The sequence below is a fragment of the Sturnira hondurensis genome, unplaced genomic scaffold (assembly GCF_014824575.4).
Source record: "Sturnira hondurensis isolate 20B ecotype Veracruz unplaced genomic scaffold, ASM1482457v3 Scaffold0010448, whole genome shotgun sequence".
NCBI classification, from domain to species: domain Eukaryota; kingdom Metazoa; phylum Chordata; class Mammalia; order Chiroptera; family Phyllostomidae; genus Sturnira; species Sturnira hondurensis.
Window position 1 is genome coordinate 6,825,156 of NW_028083079.1, and position 17,774 is coordinate 6,842,929.

Sequence of the window (17,774 nt, forward strand, 5' to 3'; positions counted from 1 at the left end):
AAGGGCTGATACGTGCAAGAACACAGATGGACCTCAAAGTAATTATATTATAAAAGAAGCCAGGCCAAAAGAGAGCAAATTCTGTAAACTTTTATTTATTTAAAATCTTAAATAGGCCCATTTTTATGTTTTGGCTACATCAATCCTAAATTCAAGGAGCACTGGTATCATCTGTCCAGTACGGAAGCTGAAATAGGCAGGAATTTCCTCTCCTTACCCCTTGGAACTAAAACACAGGCACATGTTCTGAACTATCTGGTGTGCTTATTCGATTCTTCTACCTGTGACTTCAAATCTTTAGGGAGGTCAGTTATTGAGAATATTTGTAATAGAGTCAAGAACTAACATTACGGCAGGTGTTTCCAGCTACAGCAATAAGGACTGCAGCAGGCACGCATATCATAACTATAAATGTAATTACTATAAGTGTGCACTGTTACATAAAGCATATATCTTTATATGTACACTGATGATTTGTCCTTTTCCTTCTCCTACGTACTTTAATGAGGAGTGTTCTTTTCCTTTTCAGTTTCGATCGCTGCTCATCACGCTGAAGAGCCACATAGTCCTGGGGGAGAGGACCTCCTGTCATCTGACGTTCCTGGACGTGGTGAGGGAAACTACTTTGTGTTTCACTTTTTGGCAATAAAGTGATTCTTTCTTTGTGCAAAAGTTAGTTAAATTCTGCAAGGTGGAAACGTGTTTTATGAGAGTTAGGTATGAGTAGAAGGGCGAGAATGGGAGCTTTGTGGCAAGATGGGTGGATGGGCAGCCATTCATTTGTTGTACTCTCAGATGGATCTCCGTCTTTCCCCACCCTCTGCCCAGTGTGGCAGAGCCTACATCTCCCAGAGTCCCTTGCATCAGACAATGAAAGCCACTGGCAGAAGAGAGCAGAATAGAAGAAAAGCCTCTCTCTCCCAATCTCTCTCTCTCTCTCTCTGCTCACTCGAATGGCATCTTTAGCAATGACTAGAATTTCTCTCTCATGTCCCAGCTCACGTCAGGTGACTCACGCTGCGTTTTAGCCCTTTTTGGACACCTTACAATGTGTCCTGCAGCCCTAGAAGGGTTATTGCCTTCATTTAAAAGAAACAGTTATGAGTTACCCCACTCTCGCTCGTGTGTTCCTCCACGCTTTGATCACCTGTGTGTTCAGTTCACTGTCTCAAATCCCCACTGTTTGGAACACCGACAGCCGTAGTTTCTGTTCTCCTACCTGGACCCTGACTACCAATGAGTGTGTGTGTGTGCATTTGTGTGATAACTCAGTTTGTGTAAGATATTATATAAGCATACAGCACATGTGTGTATGTGTGTGTGTGTTCATGTGGCGGGTATATAAGTGCATATACAAGGAATTTTGAGGGGCAAGGTTTCAAAGAGAGTAAAGGGATACTTTCAACTTTTCCTCTATATTATTTTAATTTTATTTTCATTAGTTTTTACAATAAACGACTTTGTAGTTTTAAAACACACAGTTCTTTTCGAATGACTCAAAGTTTCCTGCCTGTCTGCCCATCTGGTGGCAGCTTTAATGTCCTCAAAGTTTTAACATAGCTTTTAGCATAGTCCCACGACTTTCCCTTACCCACACCTCTAGACAATCCATATCCTCGAGTGATGTGAGAAATGTTTATCTACTTGGATCAATGAGAATGTTTCAGGTTTCACTTTCTTGTGACAGGTTCTATTTTGTTCAATGTGACCCAACAAATAACATATTTTCAACATTCACAGAGGACATAAAATCGCTCTATCATCATCCGATGTGAATACATGCATTCTGCACCTGCTACATCACACATTAGACAATTCAAACGAACGTGAGGAGAAGTATGAGTGTGTTGTGTTGGTGAACTTGCCATTCTGTTAGTGATTTTTTTACTGCTAAAGTTTGATGAGTGCTAATCATCTAAGACAAAGCAATGCTCTTACATTCATAACTGGTAAGGAGGGAAGGGCTTATTCATTATGTGTTGCTCTAACAATCTTATAATGCTTAAAAGCCCAGATTATTTTGATGGCTTTAATTTCATCAGTACTTTGTACACGACGATCCCAACTATATTCTGGAGATAAGAGTTTAGTGGGTTTATGGAGAAAGAAATACTTGTTCAAATGACTTTCATCATGCCATACCGCTTCAATGTTATTTTTCTTATCAGTCATTATTCCTTTGAAGCATGCCCTGGCAATGTTGAGAACCTGAACGGGAGTACCACCAAATATAGCAGCATGGTAATAAAAGTCTCCCTGACCAATAGGTATATATGCTTCCGATAACTGATTTCTCTCATAAGGTACCTGTATAGGATGTGCCTTATACCAGTAACAATGTAACTGAGCTATGGACTGCCCCAGGGTCTCCAACCCGTATTTCTGCAGGAAGACTTGGTCCACGTCCATGCAGAAGAGAAAGTCGACTTCGTATTGGATGTGATCTACAACATGTTCGCTGATGGTCTTCATGCGCATCATACTGACATCTTGCCATCTCTTCTCTCGCTTAATTTCAAAAACTTTGATTGTACGGAGGGGACTCAGCTCTATCCAAGGCACCTTGGAGAAGTTGTCTGTCAGGACATAAATTATGACTCTCTGGCCAACCATAAAATAATTATTAGCAGATAACATAAAGTTCAACAAATAGGTTTCAATATATCTGTGAAGTAAAAAAAAAAGAAACAATTAAGTTTACTTTCTTATATTTTAGTGTAAGGGTGTCAAACTCATTTTCACGGGGGGGCCACATCAGCCACACTATTGCCTTCAAAGGGCCGAATGTAATTTCAGGACTGTATAAATGTAACTACTCCTTAACAGTTAAGTGACTTAACAGTCGGCACTGCCACCAGGTAGAAACAAGGTGCCAGACGGGATAAAACAAGGTGGAGGGTTGGATTTGGCCTGTGGGCCTTGTATATGCCACCTGTGTTTTAGTGGGACACATAGCATTTAAATTACACTGACTATAGTTTATCCAAAAATGCTACTAAGCAACCGAATATTAGATATGCTTCTTGAGTTGCATTTAAGCAGTGTAAAAGAAAGTGAAATGATCCACCTTTCCTCTCTCCAGCGGGGTTCCAAGGATCATGGGAGAGGAGTTCCTCACAAGAGCGAATGAACGTTGGTGAGGTCAGGAAATTGCATGGAGCCCAGTGCAACGTGAGAGACAAAGTTTCCAGAGTCATCAGAGCACCAGGACCTTGCTTTGGAGGTTGTAGGCGAGAAAGGTCTTGGGTCATTGCATTGATACCTGTGGCTTGCTTCAGGCGTCGCCAGGTATGCATAAACGGTCAGAGGTGGGGTGATTAATACCCCACTGTCTGCACTGACTTCCTTATTTTGCTGTGTGGCCTTTAAAAATGTGGTGCTAAGGTTACTGGATTGGGAAATAAACTTTCTCATTTCCAGTCTCTCAAGCCAGAAAGAGTCTCAGGGTAATAAATAATCTCAGGTAAATTTTAGAAAGGAAAGGTAATCATATGTGGCTCAGCTTCAAATAATGTTTATATAATCTTTAAAATCAAGTTCTGGGAATTTATCTAAAGAAAACAAAAACACTAATTGGAAGAGACATATGCACCCCATGTTCACTGCGGCACTATTTGCAATGGCCAAGCCTAAGTGTCTGTCAACAGATGGATGCATAAGGAAGTTGTGGTTTATATTCATATACAGTGGACTATTACTCAGGAATAAGAAGAATGAAACCTCGGAAGCTAGCAACCAAAATCCAAAGAAGCCCAATTTATCAAGATCTCTTTTCTGGTTAGTGCTTTTGTGTCGTGTTTCTGAAATATTTGCCTCCTCAAGGTAGTGAAAACCTGCATTTTTTTTTCAGTAGCTTTATTGTTTGCTCTTTCACATTTAAGCCTATTATCCATCTGAATTAATTTTTTAGTGTGGTGTGATACAGGGCTGTTTTCTGTCAGTCTCAGCCTATTGATAGTGATGCGATCGCCTAGGAATCCCTGGAGCCATTTACCTGGGCTCCTACTACTTGTGGTGAGACCCCCACCGACACTGCCCTAGCAACAGTGCAGCGGACCCTGTGCCGTGGTTCTTATTATGATTGTGAGGTGCACCTCAGAACGGCCATCAGGGAGCTTTGAAAACACAAGGGTCACAAGTCCTGGAGGGTACACAGTGTGCCCAGGACCACAAGACAGGGAAGCCGGGAGGGAGGGGGAGAGCAAACTCAGAGCTGGGATTCTGCCTTTGTTGGGGTAGGAGGGGTGTCCCCGACCTTTGGCATCTCTGGGCCACACTGGAAGAAGAAGAGTTGTCTTGGCCCACACATTAAATACACAAACACTAATGAAAACTGAGAGCAAAAAAAAAAGGTTTTAAGTAAATTTATGATTTTGTGTTGGGCCTCATGCAGCCCCCCCACCCATGGGTTGGACACCCCTGGGAGAGGATGGGGTGCCTGGGGTTTCACAAATTTGCTTTTTACTAGCAAATTTAAAGCATAAGAGTGGAAATTAAAGTGTGGGAAGGAAAAAGTAGGATTTCTCAAGGAGTCAGTTACCAAGGGTCCCCCGGGCTTTGTAACAGAAATTTCATGGGTGGGGCGGCTGGCCCTTTGTCCAGCTGTTTAGCTGCTACCCAAGGCGCAGACAGCAGTGTGCGTATTTGAGGTGGATGTCTGAACAGGGCGCCCCAGCAACCAAGTCTTCATGTCAGGCATTCATAATCAAAAAAGCTTATGGTCAGGCACCAAACTACAGTGGAAAACTTAATTCCTTTTTATTTTTAAAGATCCTTCTATTGTAGAATGTCACTAGATTTACTCAAAGATGCAAATACATTATAGAAGGCTCCCACATATACTTTACCCACCTTCTCCTAATGTTAACATTTTATAAAACCATAGTACATTTTTCAGAACTAGGAGATATCGGTGGTAAAATACTATTAACTAAACCACAGATTTATTTGGGTTTCACCAGTATTTCCCCCAATGGCCTTTTTTAGTTTCCAGGATTAATGCAGGACACACATTGCATTTAGTCCTTATGTCTCCTTAATCTCCTCTAACCTGTGTCAGTTTCGCTCCTCGTTCATGACCATGACCATTTCAAAGAGTCCTGATCAGGTTGTAGAATGGCCATCAATTCAGGGTTTTTTTCTGATTATTTCTTATTTCATCAGCCTTCCCCTTTGTTAATACTTTCCGTGTCTTTAAAAAATACACATATTTATTTCAGAGAGAGAGAAAGGGGGAGAGAGAGAGAGAAACAGTGACAGGAGAGAGAAACCTCAGCCGGCAGCCTCTCATACATGCCCTGGCAGGGGATTGAACCCACAGCCTAGGTGCATGCCCAGTATCAAACCGCCAACTTTTTGGTGTGTGGGACAGTGCTCCGACCAACAGTGCCACACCAGCAGGAGCTATTTTCTGTCTCTTGATTAAGAAATCCTTTTCTGTTCTAAATTTATGAGGATAAACTATAGTTCTCTTTCAACTTTTTGTCTTTGAACTACCTGCAACTTAATGTTTGTATACACTTGAGTATGGTGTGCTATAGAGGTACAATTCTAATCTTCCCATGGTGGCATTGACTTTCTGCAGTGCCATTTGTGGGAGTCTCTCTCTGCAGATGTACAATGTCATTGCCAGGAAGTATTTCTTCTCTCCCTCTCTCCTTCCTTTCTTCCTTCCTTTCTCTCTCCTCTTCCTCTCCCTTTCTCCCTTCCTCCCTTCTTTTCTCTGTCTATTTTTTCTTGATAAAGAATACATTAATATCAATACTTTGCAATACATTAATATCAATACCAGATTACTACAAACTTTATAATTTTAATTAGTAATGGATACATTGTTCAACTTCATACTTTCTTGCACTTTTTTGTATGATTTTGCTATCGGGGCAGCACTTGCTTCATAAAATGAACTGGGAAATGTTCCCTCTTCTGTTTTTTGTAAGAGACTGTGCAGCATTGATGTTAATTCTTCCTTAAATATTTGCTAGAATTCTCCCATAAACCATCTGGGCCTGGAGATTTGGGGAGTTTTCAAAATTGTGAATTCTATTTCCTCAATAGCTGTCAGGCTATTCAAATGATCTATTTCATGTTGGTTGAATTATGGTGGTTTATGGTTTTCAAGGTCCATTTTATCTAAGTTGTCAAGTGTCTGTGTGTAGAGTGTTTTCTAGTATTCCCTGGTCACCCTTTTGATGTCTGAGAGTCTGAGATAATATACGCTGTTCCTTTCCTGTTATTTGTAATTTGTATCATTCCTTTTCTTTGTCCGACTTCCTGGATGATTGTGAATTTTATTTCATTCCAAGAACCAGCTACTCGTTTCACTGATTTTTCTCTATTGCTTTTCTGTTTTCAATTTCATGGGTTTCTGTTCTTTATTATTTCCTTACTCCTGCTTGCTTTGACCTCATTTTGCTCTACTTTTTCTAGATTCTTAGGGTGGAATTATTGATAATCTCTCATTTTCTATAATAAAAAGCCTGAATGTAAAAAACGTTTAGTATTTCCTACCTTCCCACAGCAAACACAGTCAGCCCCACAGTAATTTTATGATTTGTGTAATACTTTTCCAACACTTCTTCTTTGTAAGTGCCGTGCCACACAACTGGAGCTGACCAGTGGGTGGTTGCATTCATGGATGCTCTGTAAGAAAGACATAAAAATTATGAACAAAACACCTTTAAAAAATTTCAGTAGATAGGACTTATGTATAGGTCTTGTCTGATTGCAGTATTCCCTTACTCTTAACCATAAGCCTTAATGGTTATAACTGGAGAAACAGCTTATCAGAATGGCCAGATCATTATAAAAGTATATTTACAGATTTGTTATACAGTGATTCCGAGACCTCTGAGGACACACAAGTCTGAAGTAACCATTTGTCTTATATTTGGACAAAATCTCTTGGTCCTAGGCTTTTGGACATTGATTATTTTCAGAAATCATATTTTGAAAACTGAACTTCCCAGTTTTCATAATCTCAAATGTTTTCAATGCTAATGCTACTGTGTACTGCCAAAATCAACTTTGTCAGACCTCTAAAAGATAGCCAAAATTTTAGAGCAATTAAACGAAGTTAAATCAATAAAAAGATGACTTAATATGGTAGGAGTAGGAGAGCTTTGTGATATTTTTTTTAAACTTTGCCTTGCACCAGTATGACAGTGCAAATTATGAAACAGCAAAGTATGTTCTCAGTGTGGGTATCTGGGTCCAGAGGGAAAAGAGCAGATCTAATTCTCAAAAGATTTTGTTTGTTTTGAGAGTTTTCCTGAAGGACTGGCTATATCACTTAACTCAGAACTCTCCGAGAACAGAAAAATGGCTAAGTGAATGTTTTCAATGTTTTTTTTTAAACATTTTGAAGAGGAGCAACGAACACCTGCCACCTGGGGCAAAAGATTATGGTTTGAAATAAAAACTAGGTATGCTGAAAGCCTGGGAGGAAAAGTCTGTAAGAGTTCTTTGAAAAGTAAGGGCTTCAACAAGATCCCATGTATAACAAGATCCACATTCCAGTCCCATGTGGAATTGAGAATCCATGCATCTGTTCAGGGCACAGTGTATGCTCAGAAAAGATCTGTGAAGACCCAATGGTTTCATCTGCTGCTGATATCAGGCTCAATGCAAGCCAGAAGTGAAGGCTCCAGTATAGTCATAAATTACTGGGCTGTGTTGAAGGAGGGTCCAAATACAGAGCCAATCTTCAAAAATTCTGAGTTTCTTCTTCTTAGTTTTCTTTTCTTTTGTTTCTTTTCTCTTCCTCCTCCTTTTACTCCCCCTCCTTTTTCTTTTTCTTTTTTTCTCCTGCCCTCCAACATCCTCCCAGATCCAGCTTTAGGCACTTACTGAAATCTCTGTGAAACTATTATCTAACCAAAAGCTAAATAAACAGGGACTTCTAAGACCAAACAAGACACAAAGAATACAATCTTTTAAAGATTGTTTAGAAGAGTCACTAAACAGAAACACCTACAACCTACAGTTAGCAAGAACAACAAACTCTGTGGAGCAAAATAATCTGATTTCCAGAGTGAGCACATTGTAATATTCAAAATGTCTAGTTTTCAACCAAAAATTATAAGGCATGCAAAGAAACAAGAATGTATGGCCCATTCAAAGGAAAAAACTAGCAAAAACTGTCCCTGGGTAAGCCCTGACATTGGGCTTATTAGACAAAGACTCTAAGTCAATTTAAAATCTGCCTAAAGAGCCAAAAGAGACTCTGTACAAAGAACTAAAGGAAATGGAAAGGACACTTTTTCAACAGAGAGTCACAATAAAGGGACAGAAATTACAAAAAAGGAACCAAACAGAATTTCTGGAGCTGAGATATGAACAAAACTCACCATAAGAGTTCAACAGCAGATGTGATCAGGTGTACATAGAACACTTTAACTAACAACAGAATGCATATTCTTCTCAAATACACCTGAAACATTTCCAGGATGATATATCAAGCCATGAAACAAATCTCAATAAGCAAAATGGTTGGAAACATACAAATTATCTTTCCATTGACAATGGTCTGAAATTAGAAGTCAACAGCAGAAGTAAACCTGAAAGCTCTCCAAATATGTGGGAATTAAACAACACTCTTGAACAACCTATAAGTCAAAGAAGAAAATCACAAAGGAAATTAGAAAATACACTGAGAAAATACAACATACCAAAACTTATGGGGATGCAGTAAAAAGCAGTACTCAGAAGGAAATGTATAGCTGTGAATATTATATTGAAAAAGATGAAGTATCTCATATCAATAACCTCACTTTCCACCTTAAGGAACTAGAAAAAAGGGGGCAAACCAAGCCTAAAACAAGCAGAAGGGAGACAAAATAAAGACTATAGCAGAGACAACTGCCAGAGAGAAAGGAAAATAATAGAATCAGAGAAACCAAAAGATGGTTCTTTGAGAAGAACCACAAAATTGACAAACCTTCAACTAGTCTGGCTAAGAAAAAAACCAGAGATGACTCAAATGATTAAAATCAGGAATGGAAATGGGGACATCATATAGACCTTACAAATATGAAAATGATTATAAGAAAATACAGTAAGTGACATATGCCAACATCTTAGATAACCTAAATGAAATGGACAAATTCCTAGAAATACACAAACTGCAAAATCTGGTTCAAGAAGAAACAGAAAACCTTAATAAACCTGTAACAAATAAAGAAATCAAATTGGTAATTGAAAATGTTCCAGCAAAGAAAATCCCAAGACCAGATGGCTTCACTGGCGAATTCTACCAATGATTTAAAAAATTAACAGCAATTATTCTCTAAGTTTTCCAAAGAAGTAGAAGAAAAGGGAATGAGGCCAGTCTGAGGCCAGCATTAGACACCTCAAGAAAAGAAAAATATACACAAAAATATGTTATGAATGTAGATGCAAAAGTTCTCAACAAAATTTTAGCAAACTGAATCCAGCAACATGTTAAAATCCCACCATGACCAAGTGGGATTTAGTCAGGAATGCAAGACTAGGTCAGCATACAAATACTTATCAATGTAAAACACCATATTAAGAAAATGAAAGAAAAAAAGCACAATTTACTTTCATTGAGGTAGAAAAGGCTTTGACAAAAATCCCACACTTTTTTACGATAAAAATACCCAAGTAGGAGTAGGAGGGAACTTCCTCTGTGTGATAAAAAGCATGTAAAACCCACAACTGACATCACACTTATTGTTGAGAAACTGAGAGCTTTCCCTTCAAAATCAGGAACAAAACAAGAATGTCTGTTTTGCCCACTTCCATTTAACATTGTACTGGAAGTTTAACCAGAGAAATTAAGCAAGAAAATGAAATAAACAGCATCCAAATTGGAAAGGAAGAAATGCAACTCTCTCTACTAAGCAGAGAAAATTCTAAGAAATCTGTAAGATCAACATGCAAAAATCATATGTGTTTCTGTATATAAGAAATGAACAATCCAAAAATAAAATTTAGAAAACAATTTCACTCACAATAGCAGCAAAAATAATAAAATATTTAGAAATAAATGTAACCAAGAAGGTGTAAGACTTTTAGCATGAAAATTACCAAACATTGTTGAAAAAGATTAAAGAAGGCCTAAATAAATAAAAAGATATCCCACATTCATGGGATAGAAGGTTTAATATTGTTAAGATGGCAACACAGCCCCAAGTGATCTACAGGTTCAGTGTAATCTCTCTCTGTCACGGGTTTAATAGTGTATCCCCTTTGCCCCCACCGCTGGAATTCAAACCCACTTGGAACTTCAGAGTATTACCTTATTTAGAAATATCTTTGCAGATGTAATTAATTTTAATAAGGTCATTCCAAAATAGGTCGGGCTCTGTATCCAATGACATATGCCCTTGTAAGAAGACGAAAGGGCACATTGAGAAGAGATGTAGATAAAAAGGCCATAAGAAAAAGAGGCAGCGATTGGAGTTACGCTACCACAAGCCAAGGAACGCCTGGGCCCACCAGAACATGGGAGAGGCATGAAGAACTCTTCCCTAAGGCTTTCACATTGAGTATGGCCCTGATGTCACCTTCACGTTGGATTTCTGGACTCCAGAACTGTGATGAAAAAATTTTCTGTTGTTTTAAGCCACTCAGTTTGTGCCAGCCCTAGGAAACTAATATATATCCATTTTCAACTGCCTTTTTTTATATATAAAAATGGACAAGTTGCGCCTAAAATTCATTAGGAATTGCAAGGGGCTCTAATAACTAACCAATCTTGGAAAAGAAGAATGAAGTTGGAGGACTCACACTTATTGATTCCAAAACTTACTACAAAGATATAGTAATCAAAACAGTGTGGCTATTGGCATAAGGATAGACATAAATTAATGGAATGTAATTGAGTCTGTAATTAAACCCATACAACTATGATCAATTAATTTTAAGTAAAGGTCAAAGGCAATTATGGTTAAATAAGGTCACAATGGTGGGGCCGTAGTCCAGGAGGATTTGTGTCTTTATAAGAGGAGGAAACACCAGGGATGTATGCCTACAGAGAAAAGTCCATGTAAGGACACAGCGAGAGGACAGCCATCTGCAAGCCAAGAGGAGAGACCTCAGGACAAACAAAACTTGCCAGACACCTTAATCTTCGACTTCCAGTCTTCAGAAGTAGGAAAAAACCCCAAATTTTCATTGTTTAAGCCACACTCCCCATAGAAAAAAATAGAAAAAGCAATGAGTGTTGAGTTTGATTTAGCAGCCTATTTAGAATCTTTTTCAATTGTATGTTTTTCTCCTTTGTTCAGTTGTATGATGAATCATCACCTTGAATCACTAGGCTGTGCTTTACTTCTCTTAGTGGGATTCTGTGCGAGTTATTAAGCTCTTACTATTTTTGATAACTAAACCCACCACCCTATACTCTACTTTGTTAAGCTGACCTTGGACTTTGCAAATCACATTTGCCAGTGGGCACCCTGTTAGGCTTTGCTAATAGAGGGCACTGGAGGAAAGTGACAGCACTTGCTCTTTGTTTCCTGTGGGCTTCTTGTTTGTGTACTGCTCCTGCACGTCCCTTTCCAGCAATACGTCTTCGCCACCGCGATAGCAGTTCCCTTCCAAAGCAGCAGTTGAATCCAGCTTTCAGGTTCTCCAACATTTACAAAACCAGTCTTACTGCGCTCCTTAGAGTTCTGGTTCCCTGCCCCAGCAGGCCTTCCTGGAGCTCCAAGGCACCAGCACCAAGTATATGGCTTTGGAGTTTAAGTACCCAGAGCTTCTTTAAGTTTCTAAGACAGTGATTTTCAACCAGTGTGCCTTAAGAATTTTTAAAACATGCCATACCTGACTATTTAGTCAGGGGCACTGACTTCTTTTCTTTTAAGATTGTATTTATTTTTAGAGAGAGAGGAAGGGAGGGAGAAAGAAGAGGAGTGAAACATCAATGTGTGGTTGCCTCTTGTGTGCCCCCTACTGGGGACCTGGCCTGGAACCCATGCATGTGCCCTGACTGGGAATGGAACAAGGAACACTTTGGTTTGCAGGCCTGCGCTTAATCCACTGAGCTACACGAGCCAGGGTGTGACCTCTTTTCCCTTAGACTGTCAAATTAAAAAGAAATTGACAACAGCCAACACAATAACATCTGATATGAGTGAATTAAAATTACACCTATTTTTTCCATAAGATCATCCAAAATACATTTTTGGATGTGTCACAGAATTTTAGTAGTTAGTTCCATGAGATGTGTGGAATAAGATGTGTGTGCCGTGAGATGAACAATGTTGAAAATCCCTGTTCTAAGGTTCAATAATCCCAGCTTCTTCCTTTTGTTTCTTCAGCCCTAAGAGAAATAGTTACTGCCTGTTGTTACCTCCATAATGCCTCAGAATTCTCTTTCAAGTCTTTCAAGTTACCTAGTTAACAACTTTATATGAGGTAATAATTCTTTATATTAAATTCTCTGTTTAAATAATTGGTGTGCTTTCTGTGTGCTGATTAGATCTGACAAGTGTTATGATGTGGGCTGGCCAAAAAGTTCATTTGGCTTTTCCCACAGGATGGCTCTAGTAGCATTAGTTGTCTTTAACCTCATTTGAAACAATTGTGTTAGATTGTATTGTGACAGCTGTCATGTCAGCATGCATTTAAAAAACTTATCAAAATTTTATATAGCCATTTTAATATTGAGATGGAAGAAAATATGCAACATTTTCAGTATATCCTGCTTTATCATTGCAAGAAATGTAAAAGCACAACTGAAGTGCAAAAAAGGTTGCTGCAATGTATGGAGAAGGTGCTGTGATTGATTGAACGTGTCATAAGTGGTTTGCAAAGTTTTGTGCTGGAGATTTCTCACCATACAATGCTCCAAGGTCAGGTAGACTAGTTGAAGTTGACAGCGAGCAAATCATGACATTAACTGAGAACAATCAACGCTCTACAATGCAGGAGATAGCCCACATACTGAAAATATCCACATCAATAAAGTTATTGGTGAAAATTAAAACTGGGTCTTTTATTTTACAGAAAAAAAACTAAACAGGCTTTTTGGCCAACCCGGTAGTGTGGGAGGATGTCATGGACTTGTATCCAATAATAATCTCAAATGGATGTCTGCTTTCAGATTTTGACTAGTCACTTCATGCCCTTGAGTCCTGTGGCATCGAGCATGAAAGATGAATGGGTAGGATAAGACAATGGAGGCAGAGAGGCTGGAGGGAAGGAAGCTGTTGTACTAAAACGTGAAGGACACAGACACCCCATCCATCTGTCTGATTAGGGCTTTGGTTCCCTCATTGGGGAAACAAGGAGAATCAACCAGATGGTCTCCAGCACACCCTTACCCCTGTGACCTGCCACCATTCTAGGGCCTTTGAGTATTGTTGTTATCTACACACTCATTCATGGAGGGTGTGCGTCCTAATGTCCATTCCCAGTGGGTCTTAGCCACTGCTTATTTTTAAAAACGTAATCAAAGATCCATCCGCTCTCCCCCATTTGGAGTGCCAGTTGTGATATTGTTGCCATCTGTTAACTTCTACTGAGCAATCTATGAATTAATCTCACACATAATATTCAGCATTCTTACCTGGGAAAAAACCAGTCTGATAGATTTAATTCTGGTTGAGTAGTCACAGACCTACCAAGAAAAATAATGCAGAGAGTCACACTATATCTTATTAGAGTTTGAGATAACTAAATGTCTGTCAAATCATGGGCTGTATTGTAATAAGCTGTAGAGTGTGAAGTGAGCCTGAAGCAGTAAGAAAAACAGCGACGAACTTTAATAGTAGTGGCGTGGAAAAATTGTTATCCTCAACCTCATCCTCACTCTGTGTGCTGCCCAGAAACCTTTGCTTCCACAGTTGTCATTCTTATTACTTCAGAGAGGAAACAGCAGCCATCAGATGGAAACTCCCTCAACTTTCTACCACCTCACATCCAAATTTACCCATAGTGCTGAATATGTATGCCTCCCATCACCCCGGAAATACACGCCTACTTCCTGTTTCAGGTTAGCCTTGAATGTCCTATGTGCTCAGCAGCCTTGATTTGATGCTTATTCTCAGAAGGCCCTGTATTTGATCGGTTGATAGCCTCCTGGACATTTTCCTGCTTTAAAGGTTTATGTACAATTAGACTTCTCTCAGGAATGTAAGACTCGTGTATCCAACAGTGTTCTGAACTTTACTGCTTGGGGTTTATGCAGACACTACAAAATGATGTTGCAGTCATCATTTCTTCCCCAAAGTAGGCCCTCTTCACACACTGCCTTACCTGCCTGGGCCCACTTGGCAAGGCAGAAATGTGAGAGTCATGCTGCACTCAGAGTACTCCGTTAGTACCGGCATCAACTCCCTCATTAAACCCTGCTGGTTTGCCTCCAAAACATCTCTCAGATCCACCCCTGTTCTCCATACCTGGCCGCCTCTTGTCTTCAAGTCACGATCGTCTTTTGTCTGGGCCACTACTAGAGCCTCCTAATTGCTCCCACTATACACATTTTAAAAAGACTTCTTAATATGAAAAATTTCAAAGGTACACAGTGTAAAGAGACTAATACAATGTAATGCATGTTTCCATCCCCCACAATGAGCTATGTGTTACCTGCTTAGACTGCCCACGTGTTGCCATTTTTCTGTTCTGCTTCCAGTGTTATGTTTCTGAAGTTCCCGCGTTACCACGTCATTCTGTTTAACAAAATTCACTGCCTTCCCATTGTCCAAGGATCATGTCCTCATTCCTTACACGGCCATAGTATTCTGCATGATCTCCCTTCGCACTGTTCCAGCCACGTCTCCTACCCAGCCCCACACTTACAATATTCCAGGCTCACTGGCCTTTTTAAAATTTCCTTAAACATGCCACAAAATCGATCTGCTGATTTCTACATAGCCTTCAGGTCTCATTTTAAATATCCCTTCTTAAAGGTAATAGTTTCTAATCTGCTAGATGAGATTAAATGTACACCTACTATAACTGAACTTTTTTTAAAATTAAAGACACTACCAAACCAAAAAAAAAGCTAACATGAATACTTTCTTAAGTATTATCTAATTTAATCCACATCTATGAGATAGGTGCTATTATTATTATTATTATTCTCCCCACTTTCTAGATAAGGAAACTAAGGCACAAAGAGTCTCTATTACCTTGTCCATAATCGCAGAGTCGGTAGAAAAACAGTTGTGTCCGAGTCTTTACTTTTCCTCCTTGCTATACACTCTAATGGCACCCTGGCTAGGACATCCTTGGAGAGCTGACCCCGGACTAAGTTAATGAGGGGATTGGGCAGCTGTGTGGCTGAGTCAAAAGTCATGAGACCGTCTTTGTGCCTATGTACACAGTTGAGAGTAACTGTACCACCAGGGGTGCGAATGAGATGTGGTGTTCTACCCAGCACCCCTGTCCCCTGACAGTGACGCCTCTGAATGCTGAGTGTTAGTAGGGAAAGGCTAGAGAATTCTGATTAGATAATAGAATAACTGTTAAATTGTACTGCACTGAAGATTGTGTCGCACTGAATACATTGTGCCAGGAAACATATAAATCTATTCTTTCTCCCAGCCTCTACTTCAGCAGATTTTCTTGAATATTCCCACCTTTTCTTAGAGGTTTCCCTGCTGTCCGCAGGTGGCTGAAAGTTACTCCCCCCATTAGCCATGGCTGTGAGTCTACCAGGTACATGAAAACATTCTTACTATATTATTTGCATGCACAGCACAGCTCACCCAAGTATGGAGTCCTGGTCTTAGTGGGGATGTTATAAGTCACAGAACCGTCAGAGAGGCAAGGCCCCTGGACACAATAAGCATCAGAAAAGCAAGTTGCATTCACTTCCTTATGTAGGCTCCCATGACTATGGAAGACATTGAGGAACATGTAATGATACTGGGTCTCACACAGTCTTTGGGGAAGTTTTCCTCTCTGCAGACATTCTGATGACATGATTTTGCAGGTGGCATGTGGTTAATACAATCTCCTGAGAGTCTTTTAGCCAAGAGTTAATTCCTGTGTGTTTGCCCAAAGCTTTGAAAGGCACAAGGTTCCTACAGACTGAGTTTTGACTCGTAACTTGTTCCTGTAACCAGTTCCCACTCCCCGATCAGAGACAGAATCCTGCCAGCCTGCTCTCTTTGACTCCTAGTTTTCTGACCTTAAATGAATGTCTCCACGTGTGTTTGCAAAACTGCTTTGGTTTACCCTGCCTGCAGGAACCAGGGATTTGCAGGTTCTCCCTTGCCCTCCAACAAGTTTTGTTCTCAAAGAAGAGGTCATAGCATATTTATAAATACTTACCAGCACCGATACATCTTCTGTAGATTCTTTGTGCTTAAGATAAATAAGAAGCATTATGTTACTTTAAAACATATATGAAGGGTTTCCACATTTAAGATCATTAGGGTTATACCCAGTCAATTCATTCCTTTTATAACCAGTTTTATTGCCCAGTCTTCCCAAACATCTAATGAGCACATAATGGTATAGACAGAATGTCTGTGTCCCCCTCAAAATCTTCTGTTGCAACCCTAACTTCCAATGTGATGGTGTTGGGAGGTGGGGTGATTAGGTCAGCAGGATGGAGCCCTCAAGAATGGGACCCCAGAGGGCGCCCTAACTCCTTGCACTGAGGATGCGGGGATGGGATGGCTATCTAGGAGTCAGGAACAGGCCTTCACCAGGCACCACACCTGCTAGTGCCTTGATCTTGGACTTGCCAGCCTCCAGCACTGTGAGAAGTAAATTTCTGTTCATAAGCCATCCAGTCTATGGTATTTTGTTATAGCAGCCCAAGTGGACTAAGACATACTGTGTGCCAAGGACATGGTTGGCTTTAGAGTGCAATAATAAACATGATTAAAAAATTACTGAGGCGATTTGACTAATAAATATTACTCATATGCTATATCTTAAAAAATAATTCTTTAAGGTACACATGAGAGCACTTACTTAATATCATTAAAACAATGGAATTTGCTAACTGCAAATGAAGTTTTTCTGCTTGCCTCAAATATATAGAGGGCAAATACCACACATAGTGCCACAAGACACCAGTATTAAGGGTGTTTCTTAAAGACAATGCCACTATTTAAAATGACAGTTTCTCTGTCGTATTTACTAACATTACATTGCCATAATTACACAGGAGTTGCCTTGGCAGCTTAACATGGCTTCTCCACACACATTTCGGCTTACAAAAATCGCATTTAGCTTTGACCCATTAGAAACAGAGAATTTTTATGCTGAAGGCTACATTTATGCTGATATGTTTGGATGTCATTTGCATGTATTTAGGTATATTTGGATTGATATAGATGGATGGTGATTTATTCAGGGGATGAGCCTATCACTTTTTTAAAGAAAGATGTTATTTCTTTCTTTTTAGAGAGAGGGGAAGGGAAGGAGAAAGAGAGGGAGAGAAACATCAATGTGTGGTTGCCTCTTGCACGCCCACTACCGGGGACCCAGCCCACGACCCAGCCCACAACCCAGGCACGTGCCGTGACTGGTGGGAATCGAACTGGCCACTTTTTGGTTCGCAGAGCCTATCACTTTCATGATGTCACCATATCCTTACCAAGCACCAGAATAAAGTATTTATTGATTTTTTAAAGTTACCTGAATTGATACTCTCTTTGCAAGGCCCATAGAGACAATAAGAGTAGTGACAATAGAATTGTTTTTCTTTTGTATCTCATCTTTTACTGGGAGGAAAGGGAAACAGATAAAAGTAGATTAAATGAAGTACAATGTATACAGAGTAAGCTGTGTTGAATTCTACCTCTCTGTGACTTAAACTACAGGACTTCATAGATTCTATCTAG

The 17,774-nt window shown here is 39.7% G+C and overlaps 1 protein-coding gene across 1 annotated transcript; it reads right to left on the reverse strand.

Annotated features, from left to right (window-relative positions):
• Positions 1-1,911: 1,911 nt before the first annotated feature.
• LOC118995925 (N-acetyllactosaminide alpha-1,3-galactosyltransferase-like) lies at positions 1,912-17,156 on the reverse strand. The gene is given in 5 exon segments (XM_037059050.1): positions 1,912-2,665; positions 6,511-6,642; positions 13,538-13,588; positions 16,249-16,281; positions 17,146-17,156. Coding segments are annotated over 5 exon segments (981 nt in total).
• Between the last annotated feature and the right edge of the window lie 618 nt (positions 17,157-17,774).